The 27,973-nt window shown below is 41.3% G+C and overlaps 1 protein-coding gene across 1 annotated transcript; it reads left to right on the forward strand.

The window, feature by feature from the left end:
* The first annotated feature begins 2,661 nt into the window (after nucleotides 1-2,661).
* KLF13 (KLF transcription factor 13) lies at nucleotides 2,662-27,603 on the forward strand. Its single transcript, XM_048956810.1, has 3 exons — nucleotides 2,662-2,997; nucleotides 3,098-3,697; nucleotides 26,668-27,603. Exons 2-3 carry the CDS (start codon nucleotides 3,157-3,159, stop codon nucleotides 26,958-26,960), a joined length of 834 nt encoding a protein of 277 aa, XP_048812767.1. The 5' UTR covers nucleotides 2,662-2,997; nucleotides 3,098-3,156; the 3' UTR covers nucleotides 26,961-27,603.
* Nucleotides 27,604-27,973: the final 370 nt, after the last annotated feature.

Raw genomic sequence — 27,973 nt, forward strand, 5'->3', positions numbered from 1 at the left:
CAAGTCAGAGCCACATTTTCATTCACAGCCCTGCTTTAGCAAGGGAATAACACACACCCCCTGGTTACACACATCTTCCAAACATGACTAAGTTTCTTCTCGGATTAAAAAGCCTCTCTGTTGTGAGTAACCTTCACAACATTGCTCTTTTCCAAATGAGGGAAGGCACACCCAAAGAGTTCATCCAAAAAAAAAAAAAAGAAGAAGAAAAAAAAAGGGCAACTTTTCACAAAAACAAACCTCCTGCTCCGCCTGCCCTGAGCACGCAGCCAGCCTCGCAGCTCCACACACAGCAGCTGCTCTGCCTCAACGTGCACAGCTACCAGAGAGCCCACTGCAGACTGCATTACGGCTAATAAGTTCATAAGACAGCCATTGCTATGTAACAGGAGCAGCTATCAGGACAAGGTTTGAAGCTACAAACCTGCTAAAAGAAGAAAGGTAGAACTTCCTCAGCCAGCAGCTGCGTTCAGCCATTACTCCTCACCATCCGGCTGCTGCCAGAGGGTCATGCTGTCACACCACGCAGCACCTTTCTCTTCTGGCCACAGGCTCCTGGGACGTGGTGAGCTGTGCTCCATCTGTTCGTGCAATGAACAGGAGCTGTAAGGAGCACAGGATATTGCCCCAGATAGCCCTCTGGGCAAAGGAGGCTTCCAAACCAACATGGCGCCTGAAGTCTTCTCCACAGAAGAAAGTCGTGCACAGCACGTAAGGCCTTTCCTGATTGGCCGCTGCCACCTCCTTCTGGAGCTCGCCAGAGCAGGGCAGCCAATCACACCTCCCAGCTCACCAAGGGGTCTTTCCTCCTGGCACCAAATGGCCACCAGCTGATGCTGCCACAATCTGGAGAGCTCCAGCTAGCATCTCTCCTGTGATGAGGGCTGGGCTACACTGGCCCTTTTTGACCATAGGAGGCTCTTGTGGCAGCTGCTGCTTCAAGGACAACACAGCTGGGACAGGCTGTGGACAGCACAAGAGGAGGCAGCAGTGAGGAGGTGATAGGAGAGGGTCTGAGGGGCTGTGTGGGACAGGGACATGGAGGTACTGGAGTGCAGCAGAAACACCCTGGCATGCTGGGACAGAGATGATGGTGATGGCAACTGGGAAGTCCAGGCCTCCCTTTACCTGCCCATTTATTGGTAACATTCCTTGTGAAACAGGTAGGACCTGAACTCTGTCCTTTCCTCACTGTTCTGACAATGACCCATGTTCCTCATGGCAGGAGAGCTGGGGGGTTTGTGCTGTGAATCTTCTGCTAATTCTAGAGAGCTGCCAGGCAGGTCTACTTCAGCAGTCCTCCTCCCTTGTGGAGGAATAGGAGCTCAAACTCAAAACTCTTCATTAATTGTTTTCTTTATTAAAATGTGTTTTTTTTTTTCTTTTCATAACTACTTTTTCCTTTAGGAATAAATAGTTCCAAAATCAACCTTTTTAGTCGGAAATGTGTAAACATTTCCTGTAGACAGACATGTTCAGCAGAACAAACGGTATGACATGCCTGCATCAGAATGATTTGGCTCAGTTCAGCACGAAACCACATCCTCCTGCACCAGCAGCATGCCTTATTCCTCCCTGAGCTGCAGTGACTCAAGTCCTGCAGAGCACCACAGGATGCACTATAAAGGGAGCAGACACTGAGGACAGTGGTAGACGTGGGTTACTCATTGAGCCTGACCTAGAGGGAAGTGCTGCATGAGAACCTAAAGCACAGCTTCTATAAAGCACAGCGGTAGCACATTCAATTGCTCCTGAATGAGGCATTTTCATGTGCATGAAACCAACTTTTTACTCAACACTAAAACTATGCAAGTTTTTGTAACAGATGTTCCCTTCCTCCCACACCCCCTCGAACTCCAAAACTTTCCATCCAGAAAGGCTTCCAAACGAGCCCTCCTGATTTCTGACTGGCTCTGTCTCAGACAAAAGGTCCATCTATACTTCAGGCAAGAATTTCACAAGCATTAGTCTATGGAGAGCATGTTCCAACAAAAGATAAGTACAAACTGACAGCCCTCAGCTCTGAATTCAGATATAGTTTTTTAGTTAGTTACGCACACAGCCCACTTATTCATTCAAGCATTAATCTTTATAAACTGGCTGTGCCATCCTCTGTGAGGTGGGAATAATAATAGTAATAATAATAATAATAAATAATAATAATAAAGCAACTTTTAAATAATTGAGAGGCAGCACAGTGCTACAGCAAGGAGGGCTTTGACAGAAAGGATGGTGATTTGTACTGTGTATTCCGTGCAAGTCAGTTAAACCTGTCGCAACACATTACAGTCCCCGCTCGAACTCCATCTGCATGGCAGCAGCCCGAACGGTGCAACCTCCCTCCTTTTTTCTGGCACTTCCATCACTTCCAACTTCACAACGGTGAAGCCCGGCGCACGTAAAATCGCCCCTTACAGCTCAAGCCGTAGCAGGGCGCACCCCGACCCGCCAACATCCGGCTCCCGAGGGCGGCTGCCTGCCGGGCGCTGCCCGCTCCTTCCCGCCCGCCGCCGGACGCCCCCGCGCAGCGCAGGGCGGAGGTTGCCGCACGCTCCCGCGGCGGGCCGTCGCTCGAGGCACGCGGCGCACCAGCAGCCAATCGGGCGCTTCCTTTCATCCGCGGGCGGCGGCCGCCCGGCCCTGCCCTGCCCGCGCGCCGCCGAGCGCTCGGCCCCGCGCGCCGCCAACCTGATCGGCGCAGGATGTGGCCTCGCGGTGACGTCAGGGCCAGATGTTTCCCCAGACCACGCCCCGCAGGGGTCCGGGCCACTCCGAGCAGCGATAACGGGGAGAGCTTATTCCGCTGTCACCGCGCCATGCAGGGGCTGGGGAAGCCGCGTCGTTATCGTGTGACGCGCTCGAAAACGCAGCATTAATTCACGCTCCAAGCAACAGGCTGCCGGTGCCGGGATCTATCTGCTCGTCTTTTCCTTCTTCCATTGGACTTCAGCGCTTTTTTGATCTAAGGACAAGCTGGGCGTGATCGTCACGAACGGGGTGCGTTTTTGATGGCTGCTAGGTCAGGCTGGACTTCTCCACAGAGATCTTCAGAAATAAGGAAGGGTCTGCTTGCATAACCTTTTTTTTTTTTTAACAGAAGGAAAAGTGCCTTTTTCTCACCTCTTCTGTTTGGATTTCCTTTTGAACTTATGAAAAATGGCAACGGCAGCATACGTGGATCATTTTGCAGCAGAATGCCTTGTTTCTATGTCCAGTCGTGCTATTATCCATAGTCCCAAAGGGGAGACTGATCCCCAGCCTGATGTCACAATGTGTCCTTCGTCGAATGGAGAGGAGAAGTGGGAAGTCAGAGAGACTGGGAAGGACAATGGATCGTCGCTGATGGTGGTAGCCAGCATTTTAGCAGATCTGAACCAGCACGTCCCAAACTCACCCGCTCTCAAAAGGGAAAAAACAGAGACCTTTGATATCACAGAAAAAATACACATTTCTATCACTCCTAAGGAGTTTGGGGAAGAAAGTGTGTCTTCGGCTAGTAAGCGTGGAGGAGGAAAAGCAACCACACCTACTAGCCTGGCTGCAGTAACTGAGCCAAGCCCAAGACAAAAGAACAAACGCGGGAGAAGCTGGACTGACCCTGGATCACCCCAGAAAAAGCACAAATGCCACTATGTGGGGTGTGAAAAAGTTTATGGCAAATCTTCCCATCTTAAAGCTCATCTAAGGACCCACACAGGTTAGTTGCAATCCAGCCAGAGATTTATTTGTTACAGCTTGGTAATTAAAATGAATGTTGGAAAACAAACAAAAAAACTTGTATTTGGCCACCATTATGTTTTCACCTTTCAGAACTCATGCTAGGAAAAACTAACCAACCAAAAAAAAAAAAAAAAAAAAAAAAAAAAAAGTCCTCTGGGAATAAACCCTCCTTACTGGGCATTGGTTCAAAGCTATGTTGCCCTTTTTATTACCTAATATCACAGAGAACGGAGCGTTTGTCGTCTGTGTGGATCCTACCAAGCTGTAATTTTTAGTTGCTAGCTGCCTTCTTCGGTGCATCTTCTACTTCCCTTTCCAAAGCTTCTTACCCTCCCCCACCTACTTTTTCCTGCCTTGTGCTCCCATCGCTGCCTTTATACCTGTTTATTGCTTCCCATACAAGAATCAATACCCTTAATACTTTAAAATTAAATGTTCTAGAGGCATCCAAACGGCTGTGTTTGTTTCTTTCTTTAGCAGGCATTTTTGTGAAACTAGAGCAGGCAAGAAGGCAGTTGAAAGGCTAAACATGAGTCACAAGGAGATACTGAACATAAGTGCAGAGGGACATGGGCGGCCTCAAAAAAGCTTTTGAGGGCTGATTTCAGTAGCAACAACAACAACAAAACATTTGAACGCTAACGCTAACTTTTTCTGACCAGCGTTCACTTCTTGGTGAATTTGACCCCTTCTTTGTTGCTGTTGTATGAGTCACGCTCACACAAAAAGTTGAAGCCTTGCAAGCACCATGGAAGCTATTGAAACACTTGGGAATACTATCTTGAAAAGGGCCCCGTGATATGCCATACTTCACACCTCTGCCTAGCGGTGGGGAGCAGGATGGCCTGCTTCACATGGGGAGCACCAGAAACTGGGGAGATTAATCTCTGCTGGAGATCTGGGCAAAGCACTTATGGCAAGGCACCACACAGATGAAGGCAGGCTCGTGCAAGCTGTTCCACTCAGTTGTTCAGACAAATTAGTTTACTAAAGTCTGTGATCAGTTTACTTCTGATGTTCAGAAAAATATCAGAACCACACGATAGACACCTCCTGAACCATTATAAATTAGAAGTGGCAGCCCCACCCACACAACCAGACCTCTACATGTATACCTAGCTTTTCCTGCTGCCTTCTTGGTATAAAACAAGAGCCACGCTAAACTGAGGATGTGTTTTGCTCCGTGGGAGAGAATAAAGACCCATCAAGTGAGAGCATATGGACGGACAATTCCCTGTGCAGCACAGCCAAAGGAACAGCGTGTTCCTGGCATCCCGGGCAGCTTGCCCTGCTTTGCTCTGTGCAACTGTTCTCTGCCTGTTTGGAGTTAGACAGAAAAGGTGTTTGCATGGAATTGTCTCCATTATTTTCAGTTCTTTTGCTCTCATTTCTGGCCTTTGCCATTGCCCTAGAAGTGAAGAATAAACTCAGCAACGTTACTGGGTTCTCAAACCAACTGGATACCTAGGGGAACTCCCCGATTAAAGAGGAGGGCTGGGCCATGCCCGCCCTGCAGGGAGAGGAGCAGAGTAGGGGGAGCAGCGCTCCGGGCTGCCACTGAGCAGAGTCATTTGGGGACGCTGGCTTGCCTCCAGGTTCTCGCAGTTGTGTGGGTTGTTTTTTTTTTAACTCTTCATTTCCTGTATTATTTTTTTTTTTTTTTTCAGGTCTGTAGGGCTTAATTAGTTATTGCTGTAACTAATGGCACAGAGAGAGAAGAACATGTGCATGAGAGCTAGAGGAAAAGCAGGAAAAGGACTGGTTTTGCCCAGGGAGTGGCAGGACCCTCAGGAACTAGAGCTTCTTTGTTTTTTTTTTGTGTCTCCAGTGTCTGTGTGGGAAGCCTTAAACTAAGCTGCCTTCTTCCTCACTGGCAACAGGTCTGTCCCTGTTTGGATTCAGTTTTAAAGGCTTTAACACCTCTTACTTGTCTTTAGTGTTTCCCAAGGTGTTTGTGCTGTTTTTATTTATTTTTCTTAAAGTAAGCTGTGACAGGCTTGGAAAAGCTAACAATATGCAGTGACTTACAGACTGGTTGAACTCCAAAACACATAATGGGGTTCCACTGGTTTAGAACATGGGCCTTGGGTCTCCTCTGCTTTTCAGCGACCAAAAACTTACCTAGCTAAACATGTACACATTGGTCTACCCATCTGTCACGTGCGTAGGATAGTGGCTAGCCACACCACCAGACAGTGGATCAAGCACTCCAGTAGAATGTGAAATGTATTTTAAGCAGCTGCCCTAGTAACTCCCAAACCTGATTACTAAGCACCAACCAAAAGCTTCTGCTATAGAGTGAAAATTTTCCATGTGCTGTATGACTAGACCAGCTGGTATTTAGGGGCAAATTGAAGTACTGCAGGCTAGAAGATACCAATGATAGTGCTGGAGGTATTTGTACAGTGTAGTTTATGAACAGCTTTAGAAACTTGCTTGCTTTTGTCAGCCACTGTGCTCACAAATTAAAGGCTTTGCTCTTCATGTCTGGAAGAAGGGCAAGCAATATCACTGATGTTATGGCGCGGCGTGGCAACACTTTCAAGTGTTATTCAGTTAAATCTAGTCCACATTCATACAAACTGAAAGCTGGCATTATTTTCGGGCTGTTTGGTGTTTCATATGAATTCTTTCAATTGTTCTAGCTCAATTTCAGTGCTCAAGTGGCCAAAGCAGACAGCAGTGTATAGGATGCTAATTAACCCATTTCTAACAGAAGCAAAGCTAGAACAACAAAGGAGGCAGCATCTTCCTTTTTTCCTTAGGTCATTGCTTGGACTAAAGTGTTTTAGAGTGAAGCTGTATGTGCTAGAGTGATACATAGTGTCTTGTATTTTGTATGCCAGCAAGTTAGGCTAGCTTAACCTTTGGAATGCTTCATCTTTATTAACAAAAACAACCTTGAACCAGGCAGATAACACTGGTCACCAAGATGTCTGCAATTCTCTCTGCCAGCCTGCAAACCCTTCCCCATCCCCCTAGGTTTCCTTTCATGTTTATATTTTCCACCCCACCCACTCACTGGATGTGCTGGAGTTTACCATGATCATCAGCCACAAAGCCCTTGAAGATTTAATGTTTACCAGAAGGTTATATTTAGTATCAGTGGGTAACGTCAAGTCCAGATTCTTTTCCACTGAGGTTCCCGTGGACCTCAGAAGCTGTGTTGTGCTCCACAGATGCAGCACTCTGTCTAAAGCTGTAGTGATCTCATTGATAAAAAATTCCACTGGCCTAGCAGTTTAAGAAATCCCCTTTACTCCTGAGAAGATTCCTCACCAGAAAGTACTTGTGGAAAATCAGGCAGAGCACTTACATTACAATGTTTTCCTCTTAAGCAAGTTTTCTGCGCTGGCTTACAAGGCAGGTTTGAAAATTCTCTGGAGTCACTGGTTACCAGTTAGCATCTCTGATGCATCAGTGGGAAGAAAGAGTGCAAAGCCTGACAGCCATCTCAAGGTAGAACCTCATAGCACATGATCCACAACTCTTGTGTTTTAAGACGTTATAGAGCGCATTGATGCACTGCATTATACAGCATACAAATATACAGAATCCCCAAAATGCTATATATTACAGCTCCCCCCAAATCACTGCGACCTCTAAAGCTTTTACCCATCCTCATTAGTACCTCATCATACATGCACAGAAAGCACAAAATATAGCATTGCTCAATTATTCCAGTGAAACTTCCTTCTGAACGGACAAGTAATGCTCACTGAGCACTACGCCAGAATGTAGGAGGTGGTTTTCAATAACCAGAAGCAAATGTGTTTGCACTAATTAGTATGAGCTGAGGAGAAGCAGCCGCCAGTGTCAGTCTGAAGTGCTACTGTGATAAGTGTGTCTGGTGGGACAGGTCACTTAACAGTGGCTCCTCTGTCGTATTGTTAAACTGTCATAGCTTACTTCTCCATCGCTGCCTGGGCATGGAAAGAGGCTACCTTATTTTAAGGCAACACTATTGGAATTTTTAGGTAACACTATTTTAAGGCAGTAACACAATTTCAAGGCAACACTAAGGAACCCATATGAAAAAAAAAAAAAACCAAAAAACAATGTTTAACTTACGTACCATTTCTTCTCAGTCATTTCCCTAAGAATTTTTCTAATGAATTCATAACTGAGACCTGTGAAGGTGGGAAAAGTCATAATATATTTGGTATTCGAAAGCAGTCTTCTGACATACAAATGAATTGGGCCACACTCTCACAAGGGTAATGTGCCAGCAAACAATTAGGCTGGACAAAGTAGGGCGGCATTCAACCTGTGTTTAGGTTTGCAAGGGAGCCTTGATATAAAGTACAGATAGCGTTTTAAAAGGAAGGATGGTTTTCACTTTCAGTTCTAGTAAATCTGATTTGTTCTACATTAAATTAAAGCACAGCAGTTAGGCACAACTTCTTTAAAATGCATCTAAATCACCTAAAAAAAGGCATCACAAAAATGCTCGTGAAGAAACTGAGCAATAAGCATAAGGTTGAGCAAGTTCACACGCCAATAAAATAAGGTGTATCTTACATTTTAGCACCTCCCAATAACTGGAAACTTAACGAGTTTATCTAGAAAAAAGTGGACTAATTCTGGTTCTGGCTTAAGTTCCCTTTTAGCTTCCTTTGTGCAAGCACGTAATAACTGCAAAAGGTGGTAAATGTGCATGAGCTGAAGGCAGGCAATGTTGATAAAGAAACAGATCCTTACAGAAGGCTGCAATATGAGAAACTTGACACAATTCCTCCTGTTACCCAGCTAGTGCTGTGTACCACTAGTTCAGACCATCTTCCAAGCTAGCAGCTCTGGATGCCAGACTGAACATGAAGCTGCCTTCACTCTCAATGGGACACCAGCAGAAACTGGAAGCGATTTCCCACAAGCAGGAGTACAGTCTAAGCAAATTTAGATGCTGTTCCACAATCTCAGTTTTGGTGGCTCGGCCTCCAGTTTTTTTCACTTGTGTTGATGGTTAGCTGGCTGGCTTTACATGACTAACTCACTACCATTAGCATACATTCAGTTTATCAAATGGCTGCAGGGCACCTCTAAGCTTTTTCTGCCCCATAATACTCTTTCTTATACTGCCTTCCATTTCCTCTCCTTACCAAGCTTAGCAAAAACTTCTCTCAAATGTTATTCCTTGAAACCAGCTCAAACAATAGCCTCAAGACAGCTTCAGCTTTGAATGAAACAGTACACATCGCCCTGCAGCCTAACCCATAAGCATCCTCCCTTATCTTTGTTTAGTATGGTTGCCTGTTTGTGAACCTTACAGAAAACTGATGTTCTTAGTTGTCTCTTAATAAACTTTTAATTTTCAAAACAGTACAAAACTGCAAAGCCTTGATTTATTTTTTTTTCTGAAAAGGCTCTGCAACTCTTGAGAAACATTCTTAATTCTTGTAAGAAAGTTTAATTGCACTAAAGAAGTGTAGTTGAAAACATGAAACAACTTCATCAATAGTCCTGCTAAAGTCCTTAGTCCAATGTGCAACTCCAAAAAAGATATGAGTTGAGCACGTTGATTCTAAGCCAAGATGCAAACAGTTTGTGTTTTTTGAAGGTAATAAATAAGCTCTACATCTTTTAAACTTAAAATCTCTCCAAATAAGTACAGGACACAAAGTCCATAAAAGAGTAAGCGAATTTTAAGACTTACATTTTCAGAAGTAGCCAGACAGAAAAAAAAAAAGACAAAACTACTGCTGCTCCCTCCATTTATCTCACTAGTTCAGGATTGAGTAATAGGATTCAATCCACTCAGCTGCAAAAGAGTTTGGGTTTAATTGATTGTGTGGAGAATTCAATTGGTGACAGCTGCATTTGCCACACACTTGAGTAGTATTAGCTACAAAAAAAGCACTAAATCTTCTGACAGTTACACAGATTTTCTATGGAAGTCTTCTCCTTTCCCTGCACCCTTTCCAGTCTTTACAAAGGTATTAATCATTCATCAGTTTCTGAATGGTTAATAACAGGATAGTCTGAAAGCTGTTATCTATGAGATATATATGTTTTGGGTCATTTAGAATAATAATAGGAGATGAATTTGTACTTGCCTGGTTATCACAATCCAGTGTACAATACAGTATGTACTTTGAAAAACCAAAAGCTATGTATGAGAGTATTTTGCAATGGGAGCAAACATACGATAAAGTTCATAGAACTAAAGAACACTGTGTCCCACCATTATCGTTCTACATCCATTGAACATCTACATCTTGTCAAGAATTTCTTCATCCAGTCCAAATGCTGAAGCTTGTTGCCACCATTTTTGAAATACTATAGAGGACATGACAGAACATATGAAGAACAATTAATTCTGGCATATAGGATGTGTGATAAAAATAAATTGTTTAGGAAGACCGGAGTAGTGATTAAGTCTGCTATTTAACAGCTGATGTTGCTTGTCACCTTCAAAAAAATCTCTCTGAAATGATTGTAGAAGGCAGTGACCATTTTGCATTACTGAAGAGCAGAATAAAAAATTGGGCAAGTACTTCAGAAATTGGGACCATAAGAGAAGGTCTCTCTGCCTACCTTATTGGAGAAATAAAGCTGTTGATAACAACTGATAGAGGTTAGGTATTGGAGTAACGAGCCTTTAAAGCAAAATTGTTCATGTCATTGTCATAACTGAGATGGGGAGAGGATCGACCAAGGAAAAATCTCTTATTTCTCCCTCTTCATCACTATCTTTGAAAGCGGTGTAATCAGCATAGCTAAATATTTTCTCTCTGTAAACTTTTCCCCAACCTTTCTCTGTTTGCTTTTGCTGAGTGACGGGAAGAGGAAGATGACAATTTGTTTAAAAGACAAATGAGCACTGAGTCTGACGAGGGGATACATGGTCGGGTTATGTTGCACGGGAACACAGTCAGTAAACCAGAAAAGAAAATCTACAGAAAGAAAACCAAGCAATTTGTGACTTCCATAATTCTTTGCAAACTACATTTTGCTGAGACAAGTTCTGCTCTGGCAGCGAGTTGCCAATGCATGCATCCTGGGATCTTACGTTAGGAGAGCAGAGGGTAATTAAGAGAAAAATCCCAAAGATCTAAGTCTTGCAGACAGTCCAGAATTGCACGTGAGGAGTGTGCTTGTATTAGAAATTAATTGTAGCCTTAGGGAAAAAATGTTCTGAAGTACCTGTGGATGATTTTTGTGCAGTAGCACGTGCAGTGTTTCTCTGCAGGACACTGGAAACTATTTGTATGTCATACAAGTTCTGTATAAACAAATCTTTCGTGAAACTGTAATTCATTAAGAACTAAACTCAGTCAGGTTTCAACTGAAAAGAAGGTGCCTTTAACCATTCAAAACACAAGTGTTGCATTGTGTTATTGCCTGGTAGAACATGGCTATGGCACGTCCAAGAGCACAAACCTGGAACTTGTTTATGTTGGACATGTGGTTTCTAGTTCTGTTTTATAACTTAAGTATGTTCCAATGTTTTTCCCCCACCTACCAGACTTGGATCAGCTGTTCGGAAATCAGTGGTGACAGAGCCAAAAAATTTCTGCTCTTGCAGGACAGTCTTTTAATGCAGAATAGTCTTTGAAGCCTCCATTCTGCAGTATTTGCAGAGGTATCCTTTTGTTACCAAGTAGGTTTTTATTAGGTAGATCCACATGGGCAGTGAGCTCATTATCATGCTGTGTATAGTTTAACAAAGCTATACAATGTAGGTTATTCAAGTTCAAGCACTGAAGCCAGACACACATATCCTGTATTTTTCACATCTTGCAGATTCAGCAGGTCGTACATGGCCTCCACTTAAAAGTTTTTCAAAGTTCAGAGTTCCATCTTTGTAACTACTGGTGGAAAAAGAGACCTCAGAAGCTTTTTTTGCAGCCCTAACAAAAAACATTTACTTACCAGGAACTTGGCACAAGTCAAATGGTACTGAAGTGCACATATCCTGAAACGACCTTTGGTGCAAGGGAAAGATTTTCTGTAATCAGTTACAGCATTTTTGGAGTGCTCTCAGGAATTACAGGCAAAGTATTTCTGATGGACTGGCTGTTGGCACTGCAGTCAGTGGATCAATAAGCTATCTTAGATTTATTGCACATTATGTGTTTTCCGGTCTGAAACACTATTCAGTTATAAGTTAAGTTTTTGAAATATAGGAACCCAAAGAAATTTCATGGAAGAGTACTGTATTGCTGCTATGCATTTGGCAGCTTTTCATCAGCTTTGGTCCTGCAGCAAACAAAAGCAACTCAGCAAAACATGAGCAGAATGAGCTGGCTGGTTATGTGGTCTTTACTATCACTGACAGTAGTTCTAAAACTGCACAAGGACTGGAGCAGAAATGCTAAGCACTTGGTTCCAGAGGAAGACCAGCAGAGGTACAGCAGCTGAAAAAGAGTCATTGACTCTTCTTCAGCTACATGGCTGTATTTCCATTAGTGGGCCTTAGAGCAGAACCAGCTGAGAAGGGTTAGAGCATGGCAGCCTAGTCTGCCTTATTTCCTGCCACAATTGTCTGCAATGGTGAGCTGCTTGTTAACAGCTCCAAGAAATATTTGTCTTGCAATTTGGGTTAAGTAAATGAAATTACATTGGTACAAATTTATATGCAAGACTCGGACTTTATAGATTCTTGCAAAACCTCATGGTGTCTATGGGGCTTTCCTAGATTCTTTGCTTCATAACTTAGAATTCCACTGTAACAAACATGAACAGAGATTCTACTGACTAATTCCTGTTATGTTATTCCCCCCCTATTATGGGGGGGGCTAACGAATTTAAATTTGTGATTTCTTTTGATGCCAGCAGAACAGCAGAGTAGCATTAATATGTGATTACTTCGGCAGTTTTTGTTTGTTTTGGCGATTGATATATTTTGGAAAACCAATGTGAATTGTATGCAGCTTTTATGCACGCATGTGAAAATATTAACAGAGCACTGAAAGCCCCTCTAAGTCAATGGAAATTTCCATTTGGCATATGTATGTTCATACGAGCAGTGCCAATAGAATGTTGGCAAATACTAATCTTATTGTATAACAAACCCAGGGTGTATTTACAAAGTTGGTTTTTGAAATTTTAAGAGCACAGCCAAAACAAAGCTGGATGTCTTGGATACCCTGGAGAATTAGTTATCTGCCACCACTCACAGATAGATGTTTTTCTCCTTTATGCAGAGATGCACAGCATCCGCACCTTCCGTTTTCTCCTACTGTAATCATTTTTGGAAATAACTGAATTCTTCTCACTAACATGACATACAAAAGACTTGCAGAAGCAAGAATATGCTACTAGTGCTGTGCTACTAGTGGGAACACAGCTGCATATTATGGGAACGTAATGCTACTCAAGGTTCATTCCACAACTTTCTTAGCATCTCCTCTGCATTTACATACATCAAATAAGATCAGTAATTACTTTTACATATTGAAGGAGACTTCCAACCATTTTCTACATTCTCCTTCCAGCTTCAGTCAACTTTCTGGTGTTGGCATCTCCTCTCAGTCTGTGGGACAATTTTATTAATGGCATCACCACGTTGACCAAATCAGCCATGATTTAAGTGAGCATCTTTTTGAGTCTAACTTCTGGGGAACTGTTTTAATTAACAGATGACTTCAGAGAATAAGATGGTTGAGCATCCTATCGGTGTTGTCACTGCTGTGCTCAATGAAGTAAAGGTTGTAAAACAATTGGCACAAATACTTTTCTGTGCACTCTGTCCCAGACTTATAAAAATGGGAAACATACCAAAGAAATGTGTTTAGGAACATGACTGTCAGACACCTTATTAAGAACCTTATTAAGGTACTAATTATGGAGCCCTCCTTACATAACGCAGAGACAAAACTGGATTGAGAAACAGCTTCTAACCTGTGCTTGCCAAAGCACAGGTGGTCAGCAGCAGCTTCTTCTAAGCAAAGTTTCAGGATGTCTCCAAAGGAGTGTTTTGTTTTGCTTTAAATGGAGTAAAGAACATTTTGTCATTTTGTTTCTTAAACTAAGTTCAGTTTACAGAATTGACAGTTTCTGCTAAAGAGCTTGGACTGAGCAAACATGCTGTTTCTCTGCCAGTATAAGCTCTCACCTGACTCATAGTACAAGATCCAGAAGGTGAAGGGCTATTCATTTTTAGATTCCATTGCTAACATTGTACAGGTGAAAGCCATGTAGAACTCACTGTTTTGTTTCTTTTTTTTTGTTTGTTTCTTTTTTTTTTTCCTGCATTTCTGTACAACAGTTTTTGAGCAGTGCTGCCTCTGGAGAAAACAATATCACTGACCAACTGATCAACTCTGTAACGATAAGCAATTGTAAACCTACATCCTTTTTCCATCCTTTAAAATGACATTACTTGATAGGTTGCTGTTAATTCCCTGAAGCTTTAGGGATCAATAAAATAAAATTAAAAAGTCACAGCTCTTTCACTGTGCTTGACAGGATAAAATAACATAGATTTGAGTACTCTCCATTTTCTCAGTCTAACATGGAACTTCGCAGTAGCATTCTTTCATCCTTCTTTCATCCTCATCTTGACTGGTGTCCTTACAGACTGTTTATGAGAACATAATTCAATTTTTGTATGCTATCGGGCCCTTATTTTTGAATGTACAAAATCACTGAGCTTAAAAATTCTTTCCTCTCATTAAAAAGCTAGTAGGTAACAAAATCCTGGGTGAATCCAGGTTACACTGTGTATTTCTGTAGTAGACGTAAATGTTGTAAGCTGAATACGGTCACTGCTGCATGTAGTAGATCCCATAGGTCAATCAGGGAGACAGACATTTGGTATAAGCTACATTTTTCTGTATGTTTTATGTATATATGTATTATATATACACACACATACACACAGACACTTGCTTTCATAGATGTTGAGTTGAATTTATCACAGAAAGATGAATATGTCACAACACCTGATGTAATACACTCAGATTTTTTTCTTTGCATGCTTTGGAGAAATTGAGCTATACTCTCATTTGCAAATGATAGCTTTGCAAGTTATCATTTAACTGTTTTCTCAGCTAAGTAGTTGTAGAGTTTTGTGGTATTCCCTTTCTGAAGAAACTAACATGAGTGCAGTTGTTGCCATTTCAAGTACAAACACAGTAAGAACAAGAATACTGCAGCACAACTGTTTCTCACTTTGAAATCAGACTTTTTTTTCTTAAGTATACAGTCCCCATATTTATACTATATACTGTAAGTATATAGTTCCTAAGTCAAGCTTGTGCATGGCTCTTCTGATTATAAAACACAGATGCAGCTCCTTACGGCCATACAGAACTCTACTGACTCAGCAGTGGTCAGTAAATAATCAACTCTAATTCTTCCAGCTTCTGCGTTACTTTCTGTGTGGACTCCTTGTGTCCAATTCCTTCTCCCAAATGGCAAGAGAACAAGCTTGAGCTGCCTCGCCCAGAATGCTGACTTTATTCTCTTATAGCATTTACAGCCTTGAGTAGTAGAACAGAAGGGTTATAGTGAAAAGGTGATGTACAAATGTTCCTCTATAAGTATGCAGACAGCACTGTGTATTTAACTGTACAGTGCTGATGTTCTCTATTCCCTGCACCAAATAGTAAACATCCATTTGTGACTACTGAAGTATCATCTTTCCAGAGCCTAACTTTTTCTTACTTGCCTATTATTCACAAAGAGTAACATTCTTAAAAGTGAGTTGTAAAAAGTTTTCTTGTCAAAACAAAGTAGAAACAAGTATCAAAGAATTGACTGGAATTCATGATCAAAGCACCGTGTGCTCCACATCATTTGTAGGAATAACAGGCCGTCCCGCTTGGCACTGTCAAGCTGCAGCAGCAATAGTCAGAGCATCTCAGTTTCCCAAAGCTAACTCAGGGGACAGCATAGCTCATGAAACTGCAATTCCTGCTTTCTTTGATTTTATTTAGTCAGCCTGGTGTAACAGAATCTTCTGATGACTCGAGTTTATGAACCTTGCAACTCTGCACATGGCATTCCTGAATTTCAGCTCAAGGCTCCTCACAGCTGCCTGCGTTGTGCTGAGCAGGGGGTAAAAAATATGGACAGGGAGTCAAGGAGTCAAGTTCAAATCGTTTTATAGTTCCCAGACTTAGAACTAGATTGAACAAGAATCTAAAAGGAAATAAGAGCAGGTGGGGACTTCTGTGATCTTTTCCAAGTGAAAATGATGTCCCGTGCTTAGAGTTCTGGAGGCAGCCTACAGACTTGCGTGTCAGGGATCGTCTGTTAGAATGTCAAGTAATAGCCTAAAATAAACTGCATTTTCTATTATGCTGTACAGAACTTTTCTGTCTACCTAGAAAGCTTCTCCTGAAGATCCTTGGCAACAGAAAAATTTATTTTGCAGAGTATTTCATTAGCCCCTCTGCTTTAGGCAGGCAGTCTGTTGAACTAATCTGTTGTACATAGAATGAGAAGTACCATCTCAACAAGCCAGAAAGGTTCTTCTTCTGACCCAAATGAGCAAGGCTGCTAAAGAGCAGATCTGCTAGCTTCTTAAATGATAAAGTGTAGCAGAGTATGAGTAAATATGCCTGAAGCACTAATAATTTATATTTTAAGAAGTAATAGAGATCTTTTCACTACAATTTGTATTCCTATAGAGCAATTGCATCTCGACATGAATATGACCTTTAGCTCTCATAACCTCCATTAAGTGCTTACTCTGGCAATAAAACAGTGAGTCAAATTCACATCCAAGTTGCTTTTTAACTGCTTTATAGAGCAAGTGGTGGCTGCTGGACATTGTATGTCCATAGTATCCTTCCTGCATTCTAGCCACATTCTGCACTAAGTGGTTGTAAGGCTAGACTATTCTGTAAGGGGAAGCAATGAAAACATGAGCAAGGCATGCAAAGACAAACAGTTATATTAAATAAAGAAGCCATGTTTGTATATATACGTACAATTTTATGAATTCCAAAACAGTGATGATGTTCCTTTCAATACCACTTTGAAAAAAAGATAAATGAATCCAGATAGTTCCTGCATTTCCAAAGAAAAGAGAGAAGCTTTCAAAGTTATGTATTCCAAGACAGCCTGGACAAAGCCTTCTTTGAAATATGTCTGTGTTCTATGTAAAATCTTCACATTATGGCTACTAAATCCAAAGCCATACTCGGATAACAGGATGCTAACCTGTACTCCTCCACAACCACATACTCACTTCATTCATTGCCAGTGCTCACTGCCAGAGAGGCCACGGCCTCTCTCTTGTATCACAGTCCCACATATCAGACATAACTGGTCTGTGACCTTGCAAGCAGATGTCCAGCAAAATACCATAGAACTTGGAGAAACTGCAGGTTCTGAGCTGTACCCAGGGGTATGCTGAAAGAAACAGTGCTCTTGCAGTGATGCTTATCTACTGTAGCCTCTCCTGTTGCATGGTGTGCTCCCACCATATGAACTGCTGAGGCCTGAAGTTTCACAGACTCTGAGTGAAATTGCTTTGCAGCAATCAATCCTAAGGGCATCTGTCTGCAACATCTCATTAATAACCAATCATTCCTATTTTGTATAGGGTATGACCAAGGTGGAAACACATGCTTTTGGAGAAAGCTTGAGACACTGGATTGGACATTCTCTAATATTCAGAGAACTGAGTGTATATACCTATGAATTAACTCCACTGCTAACAAAATAATTAAGATAGCCAAGAAATAACATGTAGAAAAGACTGAAAAGCAAGCTGAAACTAAAAAAAGAGCAAGTTATCCACTCCTTTCTAAGAATGGGGTGCTTAAAGGAGATTGTTAGATGAGGAGATGCAAAATAAACAGGAAAAGTACTGACAGCATAGGATATAAAAATGAGACTTGCAAGGGTTGAATGTTGAACTACTTGTATTTTCTAAAAAGTTGACCTGCTGTAAAAGTGTGCACATCAGAATATGAGCACATCTGTCTTCACGGAATCTGGTTCTGTTATTAAGAAGTAAAACTGGAATCCAGGCTTAAATGAGAAGCATGGCTTTACAATCTGGGTAGAAACTCTTCTGAAGTGTATGCAACAGACTTATGCATACCCTGAATGGAAGCTGCTCATGTCAGGCATCAGACCTACTGTTTTATTACCAGCCCATAAAATTACTTCTCAGAACTGCCTGTTTCATGAAGCTGGATGCTCTGTATGGTCACTGACTGATGCTGCTCATAAACTACTTCAGTACCACCTTGCATTCTGGTACAACGCATCCAGAGTCAAAAACAAAAGTAAAATTCCCACTCCTTTTCTTCTTATGGCAAACTTTCAGTATTAAACTGCTTCCCTCAGCTATAAAGCTACGCTTATAAACCCTAGTATCACATTTCACATATGTTGTGTTCTGTGAGGATGTTGATTAAACAATTTGAAAGTTCACAGAGATATTTCATAGTTATAGCAAAGGGCAACTTTCCTATTTTTTGTTTGCTTGACTTCTAACAAAATAAGATGTCATCTTGTCTCCAAATCCTGGGAGATGCTGTGTGCATAGTATGTCATAACTGAACCCTCAGCGTCTATTCATGCCAAAGTATATGGACTTCAGTTGGAGGCAGATCACTTTCAACATCTTTCAAAATTCAGATAAATAAAGCACAGGTCTAAGTTTAGATGAATAATCCTTTAGTCTGTTATTTTACATAGCGGGACAACCTTCAATTAATTCGATAAGCTTTGCTTTGACAAGCATTTCTCTGTTTTTAGTAGAAAAGAATAATAAAAAAATCATTGATGTATCAACAGAGAAAAGACTGATTCATAGGGTGATGTGATTCTTCCTTTGCAGTTACTAAGGCAAGTGCTGGTAACAGTGCGGGGAGCCAAGGTCTCACAATTCCAGCAGGAATTCAGCTGTCCTTCACACCAGATACATACAATTCATCATTACCTGTTTGCATGCTCTCCCACTTAAAACATTTGAATTAATACATGAAGGATCAGAAACATTACTGGGAACATTTTGATGAAGTCAACTTTCATCAAAAGCTCTGTTTGAACCACTACAGAGGCAGTTTTTGCATCCATTTTATAGACAAGGGTGATGTGTGATGTTTCAGTTTGATTTCAAACATTCTTACAATACAAGCAACTCCAGGTTTGAGGCTTTATGTTTAGCCAAACTTTTAAGTTCTTATCTTCCAAAGTAATTCATTAGCGAGTTTCATTAGGAGACAGTATGGACTGGAAGGCGATGGGGAAATGTGTGAATACATAATCTCGTTTTCCACTGAAAGAGTGGGCTGGAGAAAGAGAGAGTGCCAAGGAGTTTAATGACATTACGAGCTCCCATGGAACAGTCAGATGTCTGATCTAGAGCTGTTTTGAGCTTGCAGAGTAGGCTGGGTAACAAGTGAGGAATTCTGAGGCAGCAAAGGACAGGTCCAGACAGCCGTTCGTAATGGAAACCTCGTGTTTCTGTTGGTACCTTCACTACACATTCCCTGCAGACACATTTGGTTCAGTTATGTCAGCTGTGGGTAAGCTTTTTTTTTTTTCCTTCCTGGAAGAGGGAGAATCAATGCTGTGGAGTTCTCCTTTTTGGCTCCAGTCACTGATGGCACAACATTTTCATTAACAGCCTTTGCTGTTGAAACAGAAGGTGAGCAGTGCAGCTGAAACCATCAGTTTGTAGCAATACAATGCAGCATGCTGACACAAAAGCAGCGTGGACTGTGAATGACTAAGATCTTTGTCCAGCAGATACATTCACCGATGTCCAAATTATTACTTTTCAGATTTTATCGGGATTCATTTGATAAAAACTGTGTTGAGTATTACATACACTTGAAGAGCCTTCCTTCAGTCCCTTGTCACTCTAAAAGGCTTGAACTGGCTCATCAACTGGCTGAAAAAGAGGAATAAAATCCCACATACCTTCACTGATGTTGCTGTACACCGTAAGAGGCCAGACTTGTCTGACCTGTGCTGAAGGCACAACATTTTACCTAAGGAATGAAGAGAGCCCCTTGCACAACAGGCTGTTGGATGCAGGCAGGGACTCTAGGCTGAAATTCCTCTGCTGCGGTGAAGCAATAGGTCCAACTTGCTGATTAGTACTTACAGTTTTTCGTTTTGCAGTCCTAGGATTTTTTTGAATTATATTTACTGAAAAATATAATTGATCATTAGAAAAGGAAAAACATCATCACCTTTTAGTTTTGTCATTCAGTAATACCCTAATATGTTTAAAGATTCTACTTACAGCATTTCTTTCTCTTATTTTCTATTCACAATAGAGATTTTAATGATCAGTTCTTATTCTTAAATTCATAGAACTGGATAGAACAACAGATCAGAAAAATCCATTAGTTAACGAGCTACTATACTAATCCCAGGTGAGCGTCACTTTGCAAAGAGTCTGATACTTCAGTGTGGTTTGGAAATGACACACCTTCCTCTCCCTAGTATGCATCACTTCATCCTTTCAACATAACACAATTTAATTATCTCGCAATGAAGTGCAAAGGCAATGGGTCAGCTATTCATCTCCATTCTTGGTACAAGGCACAGGAGAGAGAAATTAAAGTGGAAGTTGCTGCTCTTTTAAGTCAGCAACATTTCAGCTGTTTTCCTGAGTGCAGGTTTAGGATCTGATGCCTCGGAGATAAGAAGATCCAGTAAGAGTTTTAGGTTTACTGAAAGGAATTTACAGGCAGCAATTGCAGGGGCCTAACTGAAAGAAAAAAATACAACATTCAGGTTGCATTATTTTAAAATATAAAGTTGCTTTCTTTTCTGGCTGTTGGATTCCTATTCTTGTAAGAGGTAGCTGGTCTTGATCAGTCACAGTTGTACAGACTAAGAGGTATTGCAGTAAATTTGAAGCGCAGTGCTTTCAAGATGTACATGCTAATACATTGCAATCATATAGAAAGACCACAGCAAATATGACTGAAGAGAGTTTAGACAAATACTATGTATGTGGATTTTGACAAGACCATCAGGAGGATACAGGCTGTAAGGCAGTTGCCACCATAAAGTTGTGCATCATTTTTGCTGGTCATCAAAAGAAAGCCTTACGCTGAAGCATCACCATAATTCTGTGGGGGGAAAAACATACAGAGGCTTCTCTTTCCTACCTGCCATGGCTAATCACTGCATTAATACTCAATGTATTAATGACCAATGTACAAAAACAACTGGTCTAACTCCATCTGGATATAATCACTAACTCCCCCAGAAACTTCACTAAGAACATCAGAAGGGAAGATATAAAAACATGACTTGTGATGTCCAGATTAGGGAGGCATCCTTCTTAAGTGTACAAATTAGAGCACTACACAGGATCAGGAAATGAAAGAAACTTCTTTATTCACTTACTTAGGCTGGAAGGAATTCTTTGCTTCCATCTCTCTAGGAAGAGTGAAGCCAAATGGCATTTTTGGCAGCTAAGCCATGTGTACTAAAAACATGACATGAATGGTTGAAGTGATCATGAGATCCTAGTTTAGACTTGTAGTATTTGCTCCAGGAATATTTTCAGTTAGACTGCTATGATTTATAATTCTTGTAAAGGTGGACAGGGCACTCTGCAACCACCTTGGCACATTTCACCTGCAAGCCCTTTCCTGTTGGCTCTTTCACTCTTTGCTGCTATCCCTTGCATTTCAACCATGCCACATTTCAGACGAGTGAGAAAAAAGATGGCTGGAATAGTGACATTTGTCTGACACTATCTTTTCCTGTCATCTATTTTTGTCTATTTTGCAATTGACTTTATTTAGAGCCTCAGACACAACACAGCTGAGACTAGATAAAAGCAAATATATAAATATCTTTTAAATGAGAGCATTCTGTACAGAATGTAGAATGCTTGTGCTCAGACAATGCAAATGAAGATGTGAATTACACAATCATTAATTTATTAGAGAGGCAAGAATATAACCTCATCATGTTGTGAAAGGAACGGCTTGGAGTTTTGGGCAGGCAAGACTGACACACAACAGTCTTGCTGTAAAACCTTGTCATGCAGAGTGCTGACGTGGATGTGCAGAATAGTTCACGTCACTCATATTGTTTAAATAAGTAAATGATGTTGGCACACAGTCTTGCTGTTTGACAGCTGATTAGCATATCTGAAAGCATCACCTGTGCCTTACTGTTAGCAACTGACTGTGGTTAAGGCTAGGGTAGGAAGTCTGCATTATTTACATTTCTCTAGCATTGTAGGCATTGTTACTGCAGTATCTGACTGCGTGTTCATTATTTGGATTTGAGTTGTTCTAATTAGTGTTGATTATAAAGGTAAATCACACGCTGTAATCTGTGTTCTCGGATGCGATAACACGAGAACTTCCAGAGCAAATAGTAGCACACATTAACTTACAAGGTAAACCTTCTGCTTAGATATTCCCCTTTCAAGAAGTATATGTGTCTAAACATCTCAATGAAAATGTTAAGACACAGAAAATAAACCACGGATTTAAAGAGAAATTATGGTGGCTCGTGCTGCTCTTGCCCAGTAGTAGTAGTAGTTCCATACGGACTCAGAAAACACAAGAGCCAACAACCTATTCAATGTAATGAGTAGGTTTATTAATAGAGATGCCCACACATTCAAGTGAGTTTGCACTTATGTCTGGGTATGTCCCTGTTGGAAATCTGAACTTCAGTTCCTAAAATTCCATCACATCACAGATGTTGGAAATAGCAGAGACAAACCCAATTCTGTCAGCAGGTCATGCAACCTCACTTGTTGTTGCTCTGGGTCCTAAGGCTGGAGGGAGTGTTATGTTCCAGAGCTTAATAACATGTTGAAGTTTTTCTTTGATTTGGGCATTTGTAATGATCTCCTGCATTGGGATTCTGGTATCTAATGACAGTCAAACTCATTCTGTAACTTTTCATTAAGAACATTACTTGAATCTCCTTGTATTCACTGACTTAATGGAGCCTAACACTGCTGAATTTGCTATCTCTGTCAGATTTGGTTATCAGAGATATTTTGTATGTCTTTTGAACAGACACACAAAAACATGACTGCATCTGGTTTGTGTCATTTTGAACTAAGTCTCCCCAGTATCACAAATTTTAAACTGCCTGGTTTCAGTTTATAGGAATATGGAAGTTTTCGGGTTTGGATTTTTTTGGTCCCTTTTTCAATACTTCATAAAGAAATCACTGTTTGTCTAATATCAAAGCTGTTTCATATTCTCTTTCTCAAACTCAGAAGGTTAAAGGCTTGTATTTTAGCTATCCAAAAATGCTTGTTTATAAGCAAGAGAATAACAGAAATGAAAATATTCGTAAATACATGTCAATGCTATTGAAGGATGACTTTCTTTTTTTAAATAACAGCCAGTCTCAAGAAACACAGACTGTTTGGCTGGTTTTTTTTTCTCCTCAGGATAGCATTTCCTTTCTTGGAGGAAGAGTGCTTCAGTTGCACATCTATTTAACTGTCTGCTCTTTATCCTCCCCACCCAGCCTGCTGCTGGTCAGTGTTTCCAGATACATCTTAATTTTGAATATGAAAGCGTAGAAATTTAAGAATAGCACACGTGGCACATTCAGGCTTCTGTCTGTTTTCATGACAACAAGCAGTTCTGCCTGGTGAAGCAGCAGAACAGAGCAAAGATCACACAGCAAATTGTTTCTGGCTGACCAACTGTGGTTATGCATTTGGAATCCTGAAGTCCCAGGAAACAAAGAATTTCTTTGTGAGTTCACAGCTTTGGCATATGCTTGAGGATGAGAATGTAATGCATCCCAAGTCTCACAACCTGTTTTGGCATTTCAGTCATTTGTAGGTTATATTTTAAATGTGCTCAGACCTACAGTACTTACTATGACTTTCAGTTGTTGTTCAAATGCTGGTTGCAGAATCACTGAATCATTAAGGCTGAAAAATACCTCTAAGTTCATCTAGTCCAACTGTCCACCTACCACCAATACTGCCTACTAAATGATGTCCCTGAGTACCACATCTAATTGTTTCTTGAACAACTCCAGGGATGGTGACTACACCAGTTCCTTGGTCAACCTGTTCAGAGCAGGACAAATATCACATAGATGAGCTGGCAAAACAGAAAGCAGATGACTCCCAGGACTATGTAGGAGTGTCATTTATACCAGAAGGGAGTCCTCAGAATTATACGTGGATCAGGGTAAAGTCAAGAATGCAGTAGAAGCATGGTAAAAATGGAGCCTGGTAGACATCAGATCTTGTTCCACCATTCCTGTAGTTTCACCATCTTTCTCATAAACAGACAGAGATGTCTTGATATAAATAACAGTTGACAAATATAAAGTAATAGAGGACTTTTATGTAACACCATAAGCAAAGACTGGCCCCATATCCTTCTGAATCCTTTCCAGCAAAAGTGCAGGGAGGGGTATTTTTTAATGCTGCTTCCAAGCATGGGCAACTCAGTAGTTTCTTTTGGCAGTCTGCTCTGGCAGACAATATAGTCAGCATTAGTAGCTATGTCTGTGCCACTGAAATAATTTCAGAAGTTAGTGCACCTGCAGAAGTCACTTAGTCTTGTTCAGTGAGCACTATGGGTTTCTTAACACAGCTGTATGTACATTTTTTCCTTTGAACTGGATGGAGTTCAGGGAGAAACAAAAAATGTTCTTGCTCGTGTAATCTTCAGTTAAGATCAACTGACTGTGATTCTCAAATGTGATCACCTTTTGGAACTCTAACTCAAGCTATGTGTGATGATGTGCTGTGGCAGAGGACATATGAAGGTTACAGTTTCCTGAAATTCAAAGCCACTTAAAATTGTTAAAAATTAAATACTCATCTTTAGAAAGCATCCCTTGCCAGCCTCTGAAGAGTAGAGGTCTGAATTTCTTTTTGCTCCCTTTATTTTCAAGCACAGCTGTTTGTCTTTTGGAGACTCCTTAACTTTTCCTGAGGCCATGATAATATTCTTCCTGCCAAGATATAGCATTACAACTCTCAATATACACACTGACATACTTGACATGTTAAAAGATATCTCAAATACAGCAGTAAACATTTCCACATTAATTTATAGGATCAAATTCTGCAGTCATTCTATTAAGGCAAAATTCTGAGTACAAGATGTCCATGGGTCAGTGCTTATGCAAGACATCTCTTCTCTTGGCTGGATGCTCCTTAATGAGATTAGGCAATCAATTCATATAATCTCATTCTCTCGATTACTGCTAGTAAAAGGACATTTATATAACAACTTGCCTGCACAGAAAACCACATGCCTTTTGTTTGAGAGATGAGTCTGATGACAGACTGAGAATTTTCACCTGTAGTTTTGAAGCAGCAGCTAGGTCTTTGCCTGAATTAAGACAAGTTTGTTCCAGACAGCACTTTGTGTTTTAATGGACTAATGACTCTTATACCTACATAAGACATTCAGCATTACCTCAACAACACAATTTCTCTTTGAGGAGGCATTGCTAAGCCTCAACAAAGCTGGGAAGCACTCTAGAAAACAGATCACCACTAGAATGGTGCGAACTGCCACATAGTACAGAGAAGAGCAACCACCAAGAAGATGTGAACCAAATTTAGAGATGGCTGAGGGGAAAAATATTTCCTAGGAAGGAGGAGTAGAAAGAGTAGACAGCAATTGGAAGAAAGACACGCACCCTCATTTTTTTTTTTGTCTGGCAGTCAAATAATCACCACAACCATCATGAACATCAAATCAGGCAGGTGAGTATGATCCTGAATGTTCCCAAACAAATCTGGGGAGTGTTTCTAGTGAAGAACGTGTGTTGTTCTCTTTTGCAATGAAAGCAAACACACAGAAGACTAACTTGGGCAACAGAAATGGCCAAAGACCATTGCCTTATAAAAAAAGAAAAAAGCCATATCTCAAAGATGAGAAACTTTGAACCTACAGGCTAGATCCACCTGTCAGACCGTGTCATTGCTCTTGTTGCCAAAGTTCTAAAGTCCTGCAAGTGCATCTGTTGCATGTCCAAAATACAGGGAGAAGACTGGTGAATTTGGTTGCACAACTGTTTTTACTGGCATGTCCCATCATAGGCAGGAGTGTATCCAACAGATGACTGGATACATGATAAACAGCCAAAATATTTGCCTCCCATGTATTTCACATTTCATTTCTTTCAGCAGAATGAGATGTGTTCTCAACAGCTTACAGGAGAAGGCTCATGAGGACACTGAATGAATTTGCATGTTTTTTTTGACCAACTAAACTATATCCAGTAAACCAGCTGGTGGGGCACTAAGTTTTTAATCTTTAGTTCTGAAAGCAGTTCTGTTCATCTTAGCCGCCACCTTCTCTTTCTCAGGCTGCACAGCTACTACAAGTGTGCAGCTGCAGGCCTTTGAGACTGCCATGCATGAGCACACAGTCCTGGGAGAGATGTTTGCTATGCCTGGGTCACTGGTCCTAGGCTCAGCATCACAGATCACGGGTTTTAGGATAGCTACTGATAGCATGCCACTACCCTCACAGTGGGACGTTTATGTAGTTGAAATGCCTCCCGCCTAAATAAGACCAAAGGCAGTGAACAAGAGAACACACTGCACCTTTCAGCAAATGCAGAAAACACAAGCATGACTGTGGAGAACAGGAGGTGAGAGCCTCACATTCGGAGCCTCAGAATTGCCATCCTGTACTCTTACTGCAATTGTTTCCATTTAGCTATAGAGGGAGACTTCATAACACCGTCTGAACTTTTACAGTGAGTTAAACAAACACAGGGACAGCTTGGAAGCAAATATTCAGTAGAAATACAGTTCCAGAAGTAAAATCCAATGAACTGCCAGAGATATGAAATGCGACATCAGGGAAGGGCCAGGATCCCTGAACATCCAGTTATTAAACAAGGTATCAGTAGTTTGATTTAAAAGACTTTTTAAAATGGAATACCACAGTGGTCTCCCACCATGGTTGAGAAAGCCACTGCCTCCATCCCCTTGCATAGTAGCATCTACCTCACCCTAGCCTTTTTAACTTTGGCATATGAAAAACAGGGATAACATTGCCACGCTTCTCCTAATCATGCCATGTTTGCTTCCTGCAGGTGAGCGGCCTTTTGAATGCAGCTGGCAGGAATGCAACAAGAAGTTTGCTCGCTCTGATGAACTGGCCCGCCATTACCGCACTCACACTGGAGAAAAGAAGTTCAGCTGCCCTCTCTGCGAGAAACGCTTCATGCGCAGCGACCATCTGACCAAACATGCCCGTCGCCATGCCAACTTCCACCCGAGCATGCTCAAGAGACGAAGTGGGAGTAATTCAAGAACAGGGTCTGTCAGTGACTACAGCCGCTCAGATGCCTCAAGTCCAACGATGAGCCCTGCCAGCTCCCCGTAGACCTACCTGCACTGGATGTCAGCACTTTGCCTCTAATACCTAACGCGGAGTTCTGTTTGTGTTGCACACATTTTAAAGATCCTATCGCTTTCCCTCCTCAACTTTTCCCTGACCCCTACTTTTTATATATATATATAAAATCAGTAAATAGCTGCCTCCCACTGCAATTTTCAGTCACATTTTCTTCACCCAACCACACAGCGGCCATTCTAACCTCATGGACGTAATGACGGACTTACATGTTCCACTTAGTGACTCCTGCTGTCTCAATATTTCATACGTTTTACAACCACAAACAGATCCTCTTGATTATTCTTTATAAGAAAATGAGAAAATCTAAAAAAGAAAAAAAAAATTAATTCACCTCAGGTGTCAAAAGTAGTTTTGTAAGACCAGATTGCACAACATGAACATACATAACACTTACAAATCAACTGTGTTGGATGGTGTCCCCCTTCTCCTTTCTCAGGGATGGATATTTATGTTACACAATAACTACAATGAAGACACACCCTAACCGCAGCCTTATTCTGTAAATAGATTTGCACTCAGAAGCTTTTTGTTAGGTTCTTTCACACACTGGGGAAAAAAAACAACAACAGACAATACAAAAACCAAACCAGTACTGGAATGTAGTACCAGACTCTTCTATTGTTTGTATTCCTGGCTATACATCTGCACCGGGGAGCATCTAAACAGGATCTTCTTTCTTGAAACTGCCCTCTGCTTTTGACAGCAAGCTACCTTCTCCCGTCACGATGAAGAGGCTCCCAAACCATCTTCCTATTCCAAAAATCTCCATGAAATTGATAAACTACTAATTATTTTTGTTTTATGCCAGATAAAATTCTGAGCAAATTATTCTAAACAAGATGCCTTAAGTAAATAATGTAAATCACGAGGAAACGCGTTTACACTGGGTAACACTGTATTACAAAGTGACACGGAATCTCAGAGGCATTCTTTTTTCTCCAAGTTCTTAAGCTCTCTGCACTGTGGAGCAGCAGGGACCA

This window comes from Lagopus muta, chromosome 10, assembly GCF_023343835.1.
Source record: "Lagopus muta isolate bLagMut1 chromosome 10, bLagMut1 primary, whole genome shotgun sequence".
Lineage (NCBI taxonomy): Eukaryota > Metazoa > Chordata > Aves > Galliformes > Phasianidae > Lagopus > Lagopus muta.

Excerpts from the sequence above, each read along its gene's own strand:
- KLF13 (XM_048956810.1), top strand. The coding sequence starts at position 3,157 with ATGGCAACGGCAGCATACGTGGATCATTTTGCAGCAGAATGCCTTGTT. Across the intron at positions 3,698-26,667 it reads TCATCTAAGGACCCACACAG|GTGAGCGGCCTTTTGAATGC; the intron begins GTTAGTTGCAAT and ends TGCTTCCTGCAG.